General features: G+C 42.3%; 1 protein-coding gene across 3 annotated transcripts in view; it reads right to left on the bottom strand.

The window, feature by feature from the left end:
• The window catches only part of MEGF11 (multiple EGF like domains 11), a 199,476-nt gene that overhangs the window by 91,513 nt on the left and 91,888 nt on the right, over positions 1-16,075 (bottom strand). For all 3 annotated transcript variants that reach the window (XM_082769562.1, XM_082769563.1, XM_082769561.1), the window contains one exon: positions 443-689. In XM_082769562.1, the coding sequence (XP_082625688.1) occupies positions 443-689 (247 nt within the window). The remainder of the gene's footprint in view (positions 1-442; positions 690-16,075) is intronic.

A 16,075-nucleotide genomic window follows, 5' to 3' on the forward strand; every position in this document is an offset into this window, starting at 1 on the left:
AAGCTGATATAGTTAACAGTAATACTTCCTCAGTTAGATTGAAACTCAAATAAATCAGAGATGGTAAGTCCCATTTGATACTGAACTGGATAGCTAATGAGTAAAATGTCCATTTGCTTATAAAAACTGGACTGTAATTTGGATTGTGCTCGCATACCGAAATTAGGAATAGCTACAGTTGTACAAGCTGCAAAATGTCATGGATTTTTAAATTCACTTTAGCAGTAAATTTTATTTTGGTATGCAGACAGGTATAATTAGCAGCAAAAAAAAGGAGATTTCCTTTATTTAGCCTCTCTGAAATTCTGTTACCTGATTTCTACATAGGAAAGTGCATAATATGTAGATTGTTTAAGTTCTGCCAATTACTCACTGCATTAAAAGCAGTCAAAGCAAGGCTGTTAAATGATGCAGAGTAAAAGACACCTCTCATCCAACTTACAACACCCCCGTGTATCCGGGAGCGCAGTGACATTCTCCTGTCTCGTGGTCGCAGGTAGCTCCGTTGTGGCATTGGCACTGGAACTGGCAGCCCTTGCCATAGCTCCCGGGGTCGCAGAGCTCTTCGCAGCGCCAGCCCTGGTACCCATCTGCGCAGACACAGGCGCCCGTGATGGGGTTGCAGAGGGCCTCGTTCTGGCACTGGCAGCGGTTGCTGCAGTGGGGTCCCCAGTGATCGCTGTCGCAACCTGTAAAACACGTGGGCAGTTACCAAGATGATCGGGTACGTGTGTTGCAAGCCTCTCATACCAGCCTCTTCTGCTTGGGTTGGCAAGCAGACAAAGAGACACTGCTAATAGCAGAAACTTTCTAAAGGGCCCTCAGACTTTTTAAAACTCCCCCTGAGCCAGCAGTGTACTTCAGCACGCAAGGAGACAAGAGCATCAGTTATACACCTAAATACGAGGACTTGTTTAACACCCTTATTGGATCAGGACCTAAATCTTTTAATATCCTGTTTCTTAGTGCTCTTAGATAGCTGGAAGGAATGAATTTATAGTGGAATTAGACACAGAGGATCACATCCTGACTGCAGTGTAGTTAATGACTGGTAGAATTGCCAAGCAAGTCCTGTAGATTTAATAATGTTATCAAATATTGTTTCTTTGCACTGTTCCCTTAAGATAATAAATATGATAATCTAAAGAAGACTTTCTCCTTCGGTGGGGTTTTTATTATTTAATTATTTATTTTTCTGGACTAAAAAGATGACAAGGCAGAAAAGAAGTTGAGATTTCTCGAGGCTGCTTAGCCCAGGCTTAGGAATGAAGGTATGGAGTGTGAACATCAGGTCATTTCTGTGCCACTAGCAATGTGTGCTAGCATTATAGAAGGGCACCAAAGCCCATGGCCATTGACACAGAGAGCAGATTCTCTACAAAAGGCATTTATGCACAGTGAGAACCCTTCACATGACAATCCTGCCTGATCTCTCCTTGTTTATGGACCATATGCAGGATGAGAGAGGGAAGTCAGCAGTACAGAAGCAGCTTGAACATGATTTGCTATAGAAACAGTAATCAGCACCTGCAAAACACCCGTTTAATATTTATGCATACAAACCAGATAGCTTAGAGAAAACATCCAGGGGTTAAGATTTCCTCTGTAAATGGTCAGCAGAAAACCAAAGTTTTCTTTAGGAGTCCTACCCTCCTCTTCCCAACCTGTTAACGTAGCTGTGCCTGCTGCTCAGAATAGAGCTGCTGGCAAAATCTCTGCTAAAGACACAGTTACAGATCATGTTCCAAGTACAGCTGGTTGTGCTCAGAGAGCTGATTTCAATTATATCAGCAAAAACTCTTCTGCCAGTGTAAAATCCACTGACATGCAGGAAATGAGGGTGTAATCCCAGCGACACTGCTGTCTTCACGAACTCTTTTATTTGCAAACATGTAAACTAATCCCCAGGTGACACTCGCTGCTTCTCAGGGCCGGATCTCTGTTTCCAGACTGTGCAAGGCAAATGTAAACACCACGTAAGCCAGAAGCTCCTGTCCTACACATTTCATAGCCCTTGACTGCTACAGTATTTGGCTATAAACCTACAATGGACACCTACATTTCTCAGTTAATTTTGGCAAGCTTTTTGTCCTTCACCTTCTTGAGAAGTTGGATACCCATTGGTCAGTCTGAGGATATTCAGCAGGAAAAGAGATGCATGAGGTTTTCTTCAATTAACACTGCTGATCATCAATTTACAGACTTGTGTGAGCACCAGTGTCAAAGGCCGAAATAAACCTGAGAGAAGAGAACTCCAGGGTCTCCAAGTGGATGATCTGCAGGGGCTGGCAGCAATGCGTGGACAGACACAGCTTCAGGTCCCGCAGAGCGTGCAATGTGCTGCTGTGCATAATCCTGCTTGTGCCTCACACAAGACAGTTTATTGCTTTGCCTCATTTCTCCCACTGCTGTAAGCAGGGATGATAGTTCCTCACTAACACCACTGGGAGCCAAGCAAACGAAATCTTACTCTTTATAAGTCTTAAATTATTACTGAGAATCTGGGGAAAGAGACGATCTATCTTTATTTCACGTAGACACTTGGTAAGACTCCGCAAGCCCTCTTGGGGGGCAGGGAGCAAATCTGCTGGAGCTGCTGGGGTTTCCCAGCAATTTCCATTCCAGAAATACTGATTTGTTTTCTGCAGAACTTGAAAAATAAGAGATGCAGTTCTGCACCTCTGCAAAGGGCAAAAGTCTGAAGCACACAAGCAGAGCCAGTAGCCTTTGGCACGGGGAATGCAAGAATCAAACCTGACCCTACCTGACGCAGGGACTCGCTTCCTACCTTACCCCACCTGGTATTGGCGCCCTGACTGCCAGACTGCCGGGTGCTCAGCGCTGATGCAACTCCAGCTGCAATTAATTGCCTAATAGAAATGATAACACTGTTAGAAGATATGACTTACATCTTCGTCTTCCACATTGCAGATGAGTGCTCCAACCATCGGATTTGTCTGCTTGGTTTGTGCTTTTCACTTTGGAAGAAAGTGAAGGAGAAAGCAAACCTTTTATAGGATGGGAAAACCATTTCCCAACATCAGCTCAAGCTACTTGGTTCACTTTTATGGTGTCTGCCCCAAGCACAGCTCCATTTATGTAAGTCTAATCTTATTCAAACACATACTTACTATTTATACTTTGTCACATTTGCTTTCTCCCTGTACCAAATTTCACTCCACGATCTAGACAAAAGGAAGAACAAAATGCTCCAGGAAAGAGCAGAAATTCCTCTAATTGGTTGTAAAATCATTAAAAAATATATATAATTTGGATAATAAAAGAAGCCTGCAGTGACCAGAAAACCAGCTGACAGACAGATTTTCCAAAGGCACAAGGCATCAGCAAGCACACATTGCAACATTCAGTACGTTTAGCCCAAAGTAGCTAGCCAACATGTTTTAATTATCTGTGAAATAAAACAGCTTGGCATACCAGATAGCTACTAAGAATGTGAATTTCATGGGGATTTATTAGTGAGAGGACATAAAATGAGAATTAAAGTACATCTGAGTGCTCATGGAAGACACAGAAAAAACAGAACTAGAACCAAGATGGGGCTTGTACCATGTCTCATTTGCAATGCCTGATACAGCCCTCGCAGTTGTTGGACTCCTTTTTATGTCCTTAAAACTACAAGAAGGTTTTCACTATAATTCTCTAAATGGTTCAAAACCAGAGCCATAGCATGTGTGTATAACCAAGGCAAACAGCCCATTTTCTCTCTATTGATGGGATCATGTGTACACAAAACGATGAGGTGGCCCCCTCTAGATTTAAGTCTTAGCTCAGATGCCAAAGATTTTCTGCTTTAGCTCTCAGTTCAAGCCCTGTACAGGCCACAATGAGCAGGGCTATCTCATGCAGTAGCAATACATCTACTACTGATTAATTGCAAAGGGAAATGAGTGAGATTCAGGGGCCTTTTGCTAGTGTAAAATTTGTGATCATGGAATATCATGCTCACTTGATTTTACACTGCCGTAATCTAACATGAAAATAAGATCCTTGTTGCTCAAAGCTTATCAACATTTTTCTTTTTAAATTTTATTTCTTTCAAGCCCCATTTTGCAGTGACAGACTGGAGCTGCAAGTAAATTCTTTACCTATGTGATTTCACTGGGACATTATGTGATATTTATACTGTGATAACACAGAGATCTGCACTGTGGCAAACTCTGTACCTTTACAAAGACAGAGATAGAGAGCTGATAAACTAAATCCCAGTACTTATTCATATGAGTAGTTCCACGGAGCTTAATAGGACCACTCATGTGTGAGACTACTCAAGTGCATAACTAGCCACAGGGTTGAGGTCTAGTAGTTCCAGCTAAAATAATAAAAAACAGAAGAAACAAAAGACTTCAGTAGCTGGGACACATTTTTCTCTATATGTCAGTATGGTAAGTCCTAGCTGGTGTGTGATGGCAGTTTCAGTATCAAGATACTCAGCAAAGTAGCCTCAATGCCATGGCAGCCTGCAGCACTTGAGGATCATCAGCACCACCTCTCCTGTGAGCACAGAGACCATTTTAAAATACAGTCCAAGCCCTAGCACAGACTAATCCTACTCTTGTTGATAGCCTCTATGTGTTACCATAATAGAGATAAATAATAATAGCAACAATATGTGAACAGAAAGCTGATTAAAGCTTACACAAGAGCTACACTGTAAATGCATATGCCATTAAAAATGTCAAAATGATACAGAGACTTTAACTATACCATCAATAAGAGAAGCAACCTGAGAGTGGTGATGTCAGGAAGGTACAAATGCTCCCTTTAGACTCCATGTGTGTTTGTCAATACCATGAGAGATGAGCCTGAAATAGCTAGCGCTCTCCTGGGAGATGCTGCATTAAAGGGAGCTGCCATATTTCAGGTCACATGCTACCCTTCCCTGGCAAACCTGCCAACTTACTCACTTTTTCTCCTTCGAAAATATGACTAGAGATTAATTGCCACCAATAAAAATGAATATAACTCTGTAAAGGATGATGCTGGGTGCCTAAGCATAATTACAGTTGTCTGCATATGGTAGCGCATGACAGGTGAAAGATTCATCCCTGCGTGGAAAGGTTGCTCAACACAGCACAAAGTGTTTGCTTCCTCTCTGCATCTCTCCCTCCACCCCGGAGCCTCAGTGGCGTGTTGAAATGAGGGCTAATTGCAGCAGGCTCTGCATATCCTCCTCTATAGCTGTGCATGACATCCTGCCACCAGTTCTGTCCTGTTAAAAGTACAACAAGGACACGTTGAAGGGCTGCTTCCCTCCCCAGTGGCTGTATTTCCCTCTAGGAATGATTACTGAATTGTTCTGTTTTGGGTTAAGAGAGAGAACCAGTATTTAGGGCAGTGGTGCAAGCTGGACATAGACAAAGCAAACACACAAGTTTGAAAAGTTAGCAGATGAATAAAATGCCTTCCAAGGAAGAGCTGCCATTTATCAAGGGACTTAACCCAACAAGAGAGTCAGAAGTGCTCTTCCAGTGCTTTTCTATCACAGCACAGGTACACTACTAACACAAAACCAGCATCTTGTATCACAGCAGCACCAGCAGCAGTGATCTTCAGGTCTCTGCTTATTTTGCTCTCATTAGCACAAGCCTGTGTGTGTCTATGTTTATAGCTGGTGACCAGTCCTGTACTCCAGGTGTGCACAGTCAGTGGGACATTCATCAATGTCCTGCAGAAGACACGGCTGAAAAAGTCAAGTGGTTGCTTTTCTCAGTCTGAGGACCCAGGACCATGTTTGCCTGTTGGCAATCTTCAGCGAATCCATACTTTAAAAGAATGTTCTGCAAATTTGCAGTGAATTAAAGCGCAGATTGTAGCTCACAGTCAACAATCAATATTCTGGCATATTTCCAAACGGAGTTTGAAAGGTTTAAATACCAGCCCTTAAAAAAGGCAAACAGTAAACAAAATGAACTTGCTAAATCTAGGAGGACACAGTTTAAGATGGATTATGTTAGAGTTTATTTGGAATTTAGGGATAGATTTTCCTCTTCATATAACTGTAATACTGTACAATAAGTATATGAGTACAAACTAAGGTAAGATGCAGCCTCACCTCTGTTTTCCCCCTCCCTAATTCAGTTTTGGAATCTGACTGGGTTTAAATGGTTGGCTTACCTAATGTCAACCGGGAAAAGAAACAGCAAAAGCTAGAACATACGCCTGGATGCAGTGAATAAAAAATTAAAATAATCAATTAGCTTTTTATTCCCTGTACTTAGCGCAATAGGAAAATTATAGGCCCTGTATTGAGCTGGTATCTATTCACTGTGCAGCCATGATTCATTCTGGCACAGTTCAACACCTTTGAAAACAGAAGCCAAAGCTGCAATAGGTTTGAAACAAGGTCTGTGAAGAGGGAACCCTCTCACTACGACAGATCACGCTACGCTGCGTTTGGCTCTGAGCCGTGCTATGTGTCCCTCCCGGGCTGGCAGTGCGAGGAACGCACACGCTGCTAAGGGAGTCTGCCATATATTGAGATCACTTCTGATCTGCTTGATTCCAAACATTGATTCTAAACCAAGAAACTGTTTATCTTTTAAAGACTGTTTATCCTCAGGATTTCCAGCACATGTTTATGGACCACGACTGTCCTCAAAATAACCCAGATTTCCAGAAAATCCATTGAGAAATGTTCTCACAAATGCCTGAAATGCCTCAGTGCAAATCTACCTGTACCTGATTAAGTTATAAAAAATGCAATTTGCAGACACTCGGTGCCACCTCTGGATAATTCATTAGCTACACTCCGCTAAGATTTCATCTATATTAAAAGCAATCTGTAATTAAAGGCTTCAGGGGCGTAGCTGGACTTCTCTCGCAATTGTTCCTGTAGCAGCCATGGGCCGCTGGCTCGTTAATCCCCATGCAGTAAGCGGTCCACGGGAGGATGACAGTCTTCTGCTCCTAGTCCATTACCCACATGTCAGAGGTTTGTTCTGGTCCATGCTGATGAGCCATGTGTATAGCAGCCTGATGACACTCTTGATGGAATTTTTCATATTCTCCATTTGCTTTTCAGGGAAAAACAAGCAGACCAGGGAACATGATATATAAATAAAACATTTGACTTATGAAGTTGGTGTCACAAAAATCAGAAAATGTCAGATTAAAGGTTGGAAGGGCAGCAGTAATTCAGTGTTTGTGCCTATGAATCACGATATTGCCTTTCATGATGTGAGCACAGGCTACTGTTTACAAGCCCTGGCATTTTCTGTTTTCTGAGCCCGTATCTTTGCAGCCTTAAGGTTCCTAAACATGGGTTTCTGTGCAGTGGTGTATGCTCTGAACTCACCGGCGGTTTTATCTCCGATGCCAGACTTCCAGTCTCAGCATACACAACTACAACAAAGAAAAAGCCCGTCTCGGTGTTTACATCTCTAAGGCTGCCCAGAGAATATATTTTGCATGTGTAAATATGCATTTGTAAAACTATCTGCCCAAGTGGCGAGAACCAGAGGTTAACGGGGGGCTGACAAAACTTGCAGTCAGCCTCATTTTCCAAGTTTGTAGATAGTCTTCATCGGACAGAAACGAAAAGATGGGAAGGGAACATCAGCTGATTTTCCCCAAAATGGATAGATTATTACTTACAGGAGGAAATTAATCTACTTTTTATTCTTTTTTCTTTTTCTCCTTAGGAAGAGGAGGACATTTTCTCATCCTCCAGGAAAGATTGTACTGATTCTCTCTGAAGTTCATTGTCTGAATCAGATAAGAAACATGTGGCTGATTTAGGCCATGATTTAATCTCAGATGATGATCACATTAGTCAATGACTCCCCAACATGTGGTACCTAATTCAATCACACTACTTTTGAGACCCTGCAGTTTGTTTAACATCCTCTGAGGAAACATTTTCGTTCCAAAGTAATCCTTCTTTAAAGAACACTCCCACAGTGCTCTGTATAATGATTAGGACAGTTACCTAGTAGTACATTTCTGCCTGGACAAATGAAAACAAAATCACTCCAAGTAAAGGAAGAGTTGCATTATCTGGATGTCTGCCTGGTCAAATCCCATAATGAAGTCAATGTATTTTGGAAGCAGCAAAATGGAAGAACATCATCTACTCCTGACAGATATCAAAGTGTTGTTTTCAGACTTTCCAACATGAGCTATTTTGACAGAGGCTTCAAAAGAAGTGAAAATTAGAACACACAAAAAAAATCGAAGACTTCCTATTTCTTTCTGCAGAAATTACTGCTCAGTTTAATGAGCCTTTAACTCTACCGACACTGTAGATGTTACAAGGAGTTTAAAAGCATGAAACACTTCATAAGGGAGCGACAACATTCTGTACAACACTGGCTGCTTTTCTTTTAAGTGTTTTTTTTTTTTTTTTAAAAAGAAGATGCTGCATTGTTAAAAATGTGATTTTTTGTGTGTGTGTTTTTTTTTAAAGTCATATTAATGGGAGGCAAAGTCTGTTCTTTAATTAGAATTTTACTGTGGTGAATTAAAAAATACATGGGCAGAGTATCAAGAGTCTAATAAAACTAAACGAAGATACTATCTTTCCTCTGTATGAAACCCAGCAGTCTTTGCTCTGGCAAAACTTCCATCAGTACTTCATTATTCTTGTCTAGGCCAGGATTGTAATAATAGAGCCTGCAAGTAACTTATTTCCAGAGTCTGCCTTCCAACCAGCTGAAATATTCTCTCTCTCTTTTAACATCTACAATGGGCTTTGATGTTTTCATTGACCATACCATGAAATTTTCCTGTAATGCCTCTACACAGCAGTACTATCAGCTTAGCCTGCACGAAGGGGCCGAGACACATTTGGATAAGCCTAAACCACTGCAAACAGGTGTAGAGAAAGAGATGGAGCATCCTTCAACAGCCAAGTGCTGCGGAGGCGATGGGAGGGGCTGCAGCGATATTGTTCTAAAGGGACTCAAAGAAAACAACGTGAAAATTGAGGGATTTTGTCACTGGAAATTAGGAACTGTGACTGTTATGGCTTGTATGAAGTGGTTCAAAGGCTTATAAAACTCTATGTGCAAGTACCTACCTGCCTAAGGCTACTTGCTGTATGTGTTTGGTCTTTAGCTGAGGGCTTAGCAAGGCTGTGCTGTGGGAGCAGAGCCAACACCTCTCCCCTCCACCATTTACTACCGCCAGCTGGCTCTGCTGCAGCTCAGAGCAAAGCCACTCCAGCGGCTGCAGTAGGACAGCCGCGCTGGATGCCCTCTGGCTGCATCCTCATCAAACTCCCTGCAAGTGGGCAGGGGGACAGAGTCCCTCACCCGAGGAGCCTGCCACGCTAACAGCAGCCCGATCTGAGCACTGGGTCACCTCTCCTCCTCCTGTGCCTGCAGCGTGGTATTGGCCACAGGGGATCGAGCGGGATCAACCCCACTCGGCAACACTCGCAGGGAGATGTGCTCAGCTCTTTATTTTTCACAGCACATAAACTGAGCATCGGAAGGTCACTCTGCTGAAGTTTTGCCAGATATGCAATATACCTTTATTTGCAGTTAAAGTAGTGCGTAAAGAAGAAAATCTTGCCACTAAAATAGCAAACATTAGAGGGTATGTTTCTTCTCATTCCTTCTCCTATGCAGGGATGGATGTGGCCCTTCACCTTTGACTGCAAAGGTCAACTTGAAGATCGACAGGAGCAAAAAACTGGGCCAATCAGTGGATAAAATGGTGTTATACAAGACAAGGATATTGAAGAAATGCTATAGGTACCTAGCCAGCTTCAAATTATACCATAAAGATTCACCTTCAAGGGGATGTATAAGCACACCCCTCATGCATAACATAACAGCACTGAGTCATCAGTCATCTTTAAGGTGGTCAATAAGCAATTTATTTTATTCCATTGACACTGAAACCTAAAGTAAACACTGTGGATTGTGGTACTTACTTTTATGTCCAACAGTGTGGCTGCAAGGTAAAAAGAACCACTTCTTCCCCTCTGCCACTGTCCCATCCTATCGGCTACTGCCCAGGCGCTGCTTTCCAGACAAATAACATCAGCTTAAAGGGTGTTCTGCCCCAGTAACTGAATCTAGGAAAAATCTTATCTCTCTAGTGCGAATTCTGTTACTTAAGGACTTCAGGAGAGAATTAGAGCAGCAGAAGGCCTGGTGGCCTTTGAAATGTGGGTGTCTTTTATATCTAAAACAGTTCAAAGGCTTACAAAAAGCTGTGTGCAGGTATCCACATAAGCTACTTGCTGTTCTCTTTTCTTCTAGGCATACTTGGATCTTCACATGGCTCTTTAATGTTACCTAATGTCTTCAAGATATCTTAAATACACTGCTGTCTTTCTCTTACAATAAACCATTAATAGTAATGTCCCTTTCAGGCACATAAAAAGAAGTAGTTTTATAAAAAAAGTCTTGCCCTATGTAACCCAGTAAAAACTAGAATGTTCACTCATCAAAACCACATTGTGAGACTCAGCACAGTCCCTGCAAAAGCTTTTTTATGTATTTATCAACAGAAAGTAGCAAGCCTGAAACTACTGGAAAAAATATTTAAAGGACTGGAGACTGAAATACTGGGCTATTACAGCCTCTTCACCGTACTCAGGCACCGAGTTGTGGGATGTTCTGCTCACAGAGAGGCTCTCAGAGAGGCAGACAAACACTGCAAAGCTTAAATACCAGGTGTCACAGCACAGCTGGCTCGAAGCAGGCAGCAGATGGCAAAGGACACACACCTCAACACCATCAGAGGTTCGTGCAGCAACGTCCCAATGTCCCTAAAGCAGCACTTCTGACTGCAACGCTGCTGCAGCACTTCTGCACCACTTGCTCAGGATGCTAATGCTGAGAGCAAAACAGGCACAGGGCTCGTAGCGTGATCCAGCAGTTTCTACTCACAGCAGAGCCAGAAGCAAAACGCACCAGCCCTGAGTGCAGAACAGAAAATAAAGACTTGCCTCTGACTGCCTCACTACGGCTTCCCCTACGTACTGCCCCTTGGCAGGGCTTTGGTTTCTTTCTGGAGAGCCATGCAGGAAGACAGAGTCTTGTCTCATACATTATTGAGATTAGATGTCTAAAGCTTGATATTTTATTTTGACTTTTGAACATGTTCAAATGCTGTTCACAGAAGCATAAATTAATGCCAGTTTCTAAACCAGAACTTGTTCTAAACTGGGACATGAAACTTTTTTGTTATGATGTTAAACACAGACAATTCTTAAACTGTTTTACATTTTGAAAAACAGGATGATCAAAACTGTTCATCCTCACAATTAGTTCTGGATTTGCTGAACTGAAATGTTTTGACAAAATCACAACCATATGGAAGCCAGTGCTTCAGGAACAGTTTCACCCATTGTGGATTGCTGCATTAAGCAATCAAATGTCAGGCAGACAGAAAACAGTAAATCATCACTCCACATGTTTTTTCCTCGTAGTTTACAAACAATGTGTTAGTGCCTCAAGCATTAGCAATGGGTCAGCTCCAAAGCAACCAGGGAAACCCGTGCGGCGGATTCCTGTCTCTGCCGTGTCAGTACTCGGAGGTTCAGTCTCACTTTTAGCAGTCCGAGAAGCTGCCGAGAAGAAACAGCTTTCTCTCTGGATTAATTTAATTTCTCTCTTTTTTAGCGACAACTGTCACTGACAAGTAAAAAGCAAAACAGACATACGTGACTTCCTGGCTGGATGGCAGCAGGGAAGCGAATGGGATTTTGCTGGAGGAGAAGACAGCATCTGTGCATTGAGGGTTTTAATTGCCAGATTTCCTATAATGTTCATCTCTCTCTGTTTTCCTAGTGGCAGCAGAGCTACATTTTAAAAAGCCACAGGGAAGAAGAAAGGTTTCCAGATGAATTTCCAGATGAGGCCATCGGCACAATTACCCACTGCCCATGCTGTACGGTGTCCATCACAAGCATCTTGGATGCCATCCAGCACCCCAAAGTCAAGGAATTTCTTTCTACTGACTGTCACGGTCTCTGACAGGGGCTGGCCACAGTGGGTTAAGTCAGCGCCACCTGCAAAATGACATCGGGGCCCTAACTTTTCTGTTTCCTTTGCTAAGCAAGGTTCTCAGCTCACTGATGAATAACTGAGCAGAACAAACAGTGCACGCACACACCAAATATTAAATAATCGATGAGAATGACATGACCCCAAAGTAGACCGTTTTCCTTGCTGATAAACAGGAACCACCCAGGGAAATGCTGAACGCTGCCTGATGCTGGTGTGGATGGTGATTGTGTCGTGGATGGCGCTTTAGGAATGCTGCTGACACACACACGAATCTGATGACACAGGAAATTAGCATCCGTTCTTCTCCCCCTTCGGAAGAATTTACTAAATATAGCTCACCCTTTTAATATTTAAGGATATCTGCAGAATGTTGTTGTGTTTGAAAGGGTTCTTTCCTGACTGGATTTTCATCATCAGGCTTAGTAATCAAGTTGTTTTATTCAGAATGGATAATTATTAGTTGAATAATTAATTATTCTGAGTGTGTTACTAAATAAATTCAAAGTATGCTGGTGTAATAAAAAAAAGGAGAATTTACAACAATTTGGTTTCTAAATCATGCAATAAGATCAAAATGTGCAGTATTTTTGCACATTTAATAAAATTGCCTCTATCGTCAAAGTCCCATACAAACACTGACTAATCCTCATGGCACATTTATGAGCTAGAAAATATATTTTATCACCTTTTTATAGAACGGTCTTTTATAGAGTCAGTCAAATTACTTTAAACTACAAAGCTACCCAGCAAGCAAGAGGTAGCATGGAGATAGAAGAGCTCCAATTTCTAAGGTCTAAATTTATGTTATAAATAGTTTATAATATATTTCTTCACTACATTTATAATTCTATGCTGAATTAAACATATGAAAAATATTCTTTTATGTATGCGGAAATTAATTTCTAAAGTATTTTTCTGTCTCTCATCAATAATGGCGTTTAACAAAGTGAAAACTCGGTGCAGATATCACTGGTGTGCAAAGTGAAGCGGTGCAAGGCTCGGTGGAGGACTCAGACCTCCTGCTGAAGGTACCTGGCCAAGAACACCCATGGCCTCCTGACCAGCATCATTTCAGCCAGTCCTAGCGAGGTGAGTGACAGCAAGTGACATTCAGGAGACATCTACGCGGCACTCGGCACCGTGACTGCGGCACCAGGAGCCTCTCCAGCTGGCTGTAGCCCAGCTGAGGCTGGCAGGGAGGGCAGCGAGGTGCAGCATTGCTGCACATAACGGGCTGTACCTGCACTGCTGCTGCCCTGGGACAGCCTCTCTAGCCCTGGCTTCACTGCGTCACCTAACGAAATGGCTCGGCACACACTCAGCCCATCTGCTTCAATCACCCCTCTGATTGCAAAGTGGATACAACCTTAATAAATGCTTATTCAGCATAATTAGGCTCTAATTAAAGGTGGCTAAAACTGTAATTACTCCTTCATTTGCTCAAACCGCCTTCCTCAAGCCTTCAATGTGGCGGCAAGACAGAGGCTGGCGGCACGGAGCAGAGGGGCACGCTCCCATCTGCGGCACCGCACTGGCATTCACCAGAAAACCAGAGAATAGGAGCTGAAGACAATCTCAAAGTCTTTCATTTGTGCAGCTGATATATAGCAATTCAATTAAAAGTCTGCAGTTTATATGATTCTCACTCCTAGCATTACTGTTCCCAGCCCTACCATGCTCTTTAAGGGCATGCAGCATCCTCAGACCGTATTTTGTTTCTCTGCATTTTCTTCCATCACCATTACCACATACGTTGTTTTTTATAGGCCCATGTTGATTCCTGGCTCACTTGGGCTCTAGCAAAAGAAAACCCAAGATAAGCGACACGATATTTGCTGCAAGATTTGCCACAGGCTGCACTGGGACCCGGTATGTTTTGTTCCTCTACTGATTGCCGGGGTCATAAAAGGGAAATTTTTGCAAGGCAAGAGATTCAATAGGCAGTAAAACTACACATATAGATACTGTTGGAGCTTCTGCAAACATTTGCTAATTAAAATTGTTAAATGTAAAATTAATTAAGTTCATATCGTACCAGAAGGACTTGTCCTTACAGAGACCTTGTAGCAAGAAAAGTTTAACTGCTTTATTGTTCTGTAACTCACATATATGCAGATTCCTCTATTTGGCACATCCTTAATTTCTGTCAAACTAAAAGAATTCTAACATTTTCTGTCAGGGAGCTGGTGTAAATCTTGAAAAAAGCTTAAAAAAACTCCACTGTTGACTCATTTCTCTCATTCCTAGCAGATCAGAAATAAGGAAGACTTGAAAGCAACATCATGAGCCCAAGAATTATCCCTGCCTCTTGAAAGGCAGACAGAAAATTAAATTGGGGGATCTGTGTTAAGGTGGTGGAAATTATTGGGTTGTGCACTTAAAAGATTAAGAAGGTGACTTCCCACTGAGACTTGAGAACACAGGTGCACATAATTTTAAAAATATGCATTTTTAACCTTTTAAATTTGCTAGCAAAGCAAGGAAGTTCTTGAGGAACTGCAGTAAACATGGCAATTCAATCAGCTTCTTCCAGACTACATTTCACAACTTTCCAATTCTTTAACGCAAGAGGTCAGTCAGTTATGGAAAGACTTCTGCAGTGAGCAACACAGTAGCTAAATGGAGTTGAAAAAAACATAGAAACACTTTGTTAGGAACTGCATAACCAAATCTCTTAATTCACTTTTGTGATGGCTCTGGCCAAGAGTGTTTATGGCTGCTGCTGAAAGCAGTGCCCGGTCCCCTGCTCTTCCTCCCAGGATTTGCAAGAGCAGCTGCATAAAAGAGCTAAAGCCAAATTTTTAATAGAAGTTTGAGAAAGGACTTCATTTTAAAATGCCTTGTATCAGTTTCTGTACATATTCTAGATGAACACAATAACAGGAAAAAAAACACCGCTTTTTAGAAGTTTCTAAAATGCATCAGATGAATACAGATTTCAAAGGGTTTTTTTGCCTGCTCCAGTGAGGTGACTTCAGCTTAACAGCTAGACCTGCAGACTTAAAACAATTATAAACTCATAATGCAAATAGTCTGAATTTCATTGAAAATCAAAACACCACTTGACTGCCAAGCAACAATGAGCACATTTTATGAATAAGCTAACTAATTCCGTTTTCCAAGCCTCTGAAAAAAAATAGTAATTGTAGCTCATCATAGCTACACCTAGAAAGATAACCTTGCGATTGATTTCTGTCTGCCCTGCAATTACAGGCGAAGCGCTGCGCTGACTGTTTACATGGCACTTAGGGAAACGGACCTCAGTTGTGGAGCAGGACGGCCACGCTGACAGCCCTCCTATGCACACAGCAAATGCTACAACAAAGACGTATAAAGCAGAGATGCTAATTAAAATCCTGATCCACGGCCCACTGAAATGAAAGCAAGACACCACTTGCTTTCCAAACACAGCCTTGTAACCCAATTTGTCTTCAGATGTGTTCTGGCAAGAGAACGTCTAGCTGCCACCCGCAGAACACCGCCAGGCTGAATCTTATTGAGAAAGATTTGAAACTGTCAAGCCGAGTCCTTGTTTTCTCAAGTCTCAATTACTGTACCATTTTCCTCTTTATTCTGTCCCACCCAGGCACAGCTCGCCCCGAGCGTGGCTGCCAGCGCTCCCGCGTGGGGGCTCTGCCCGCCTGGTACACCCACCTCAGCCTGCACTATTTATTTACACTAGCTCTGTCCAAAGCTTTATCGATGCCAAGGTTTTACAGCTTCGTTTTAAGGCGCTCAACAGTTGTGCTCAAATATATCTGAAAGATCCTCCCTGGTCTCCATATGTTCTCAATTGTCAGCGAGGTCAAAACTGGCAGCTTGCTCAGCCTGCCGGAGATGTAACCGTAAGTCTTTGGCGTTAGGGCTTTTAACAACTCCGCTTTCCCGATTCTTGTGCAAACCACTCAATCTGTCTTGGCATTTAAACTAAAGACACTTTTATTTGCTGTTGCTTTTGACTGTTCTTGGAAATATACTTCAGTGAAATACTGCTATTGTACAGCACCTTAGAAACAGCTCCAGGTCTAGGAACGCTATACAAATTCAGTCATATTAATCTTTGTGCACCAGCACATTCGGCAACAATACTT

The sequence above is a fragment of the Aythya marila genome, assembly GCF_965140915.1.
Source record: "Aythya marila genome assembly, chromosome: 11".
Lineage (NCBI taxonomy): Eukaryota > Metazoa > Chordata > Aves > Anseriformes > Anatidae > Aythya > Aythya marila.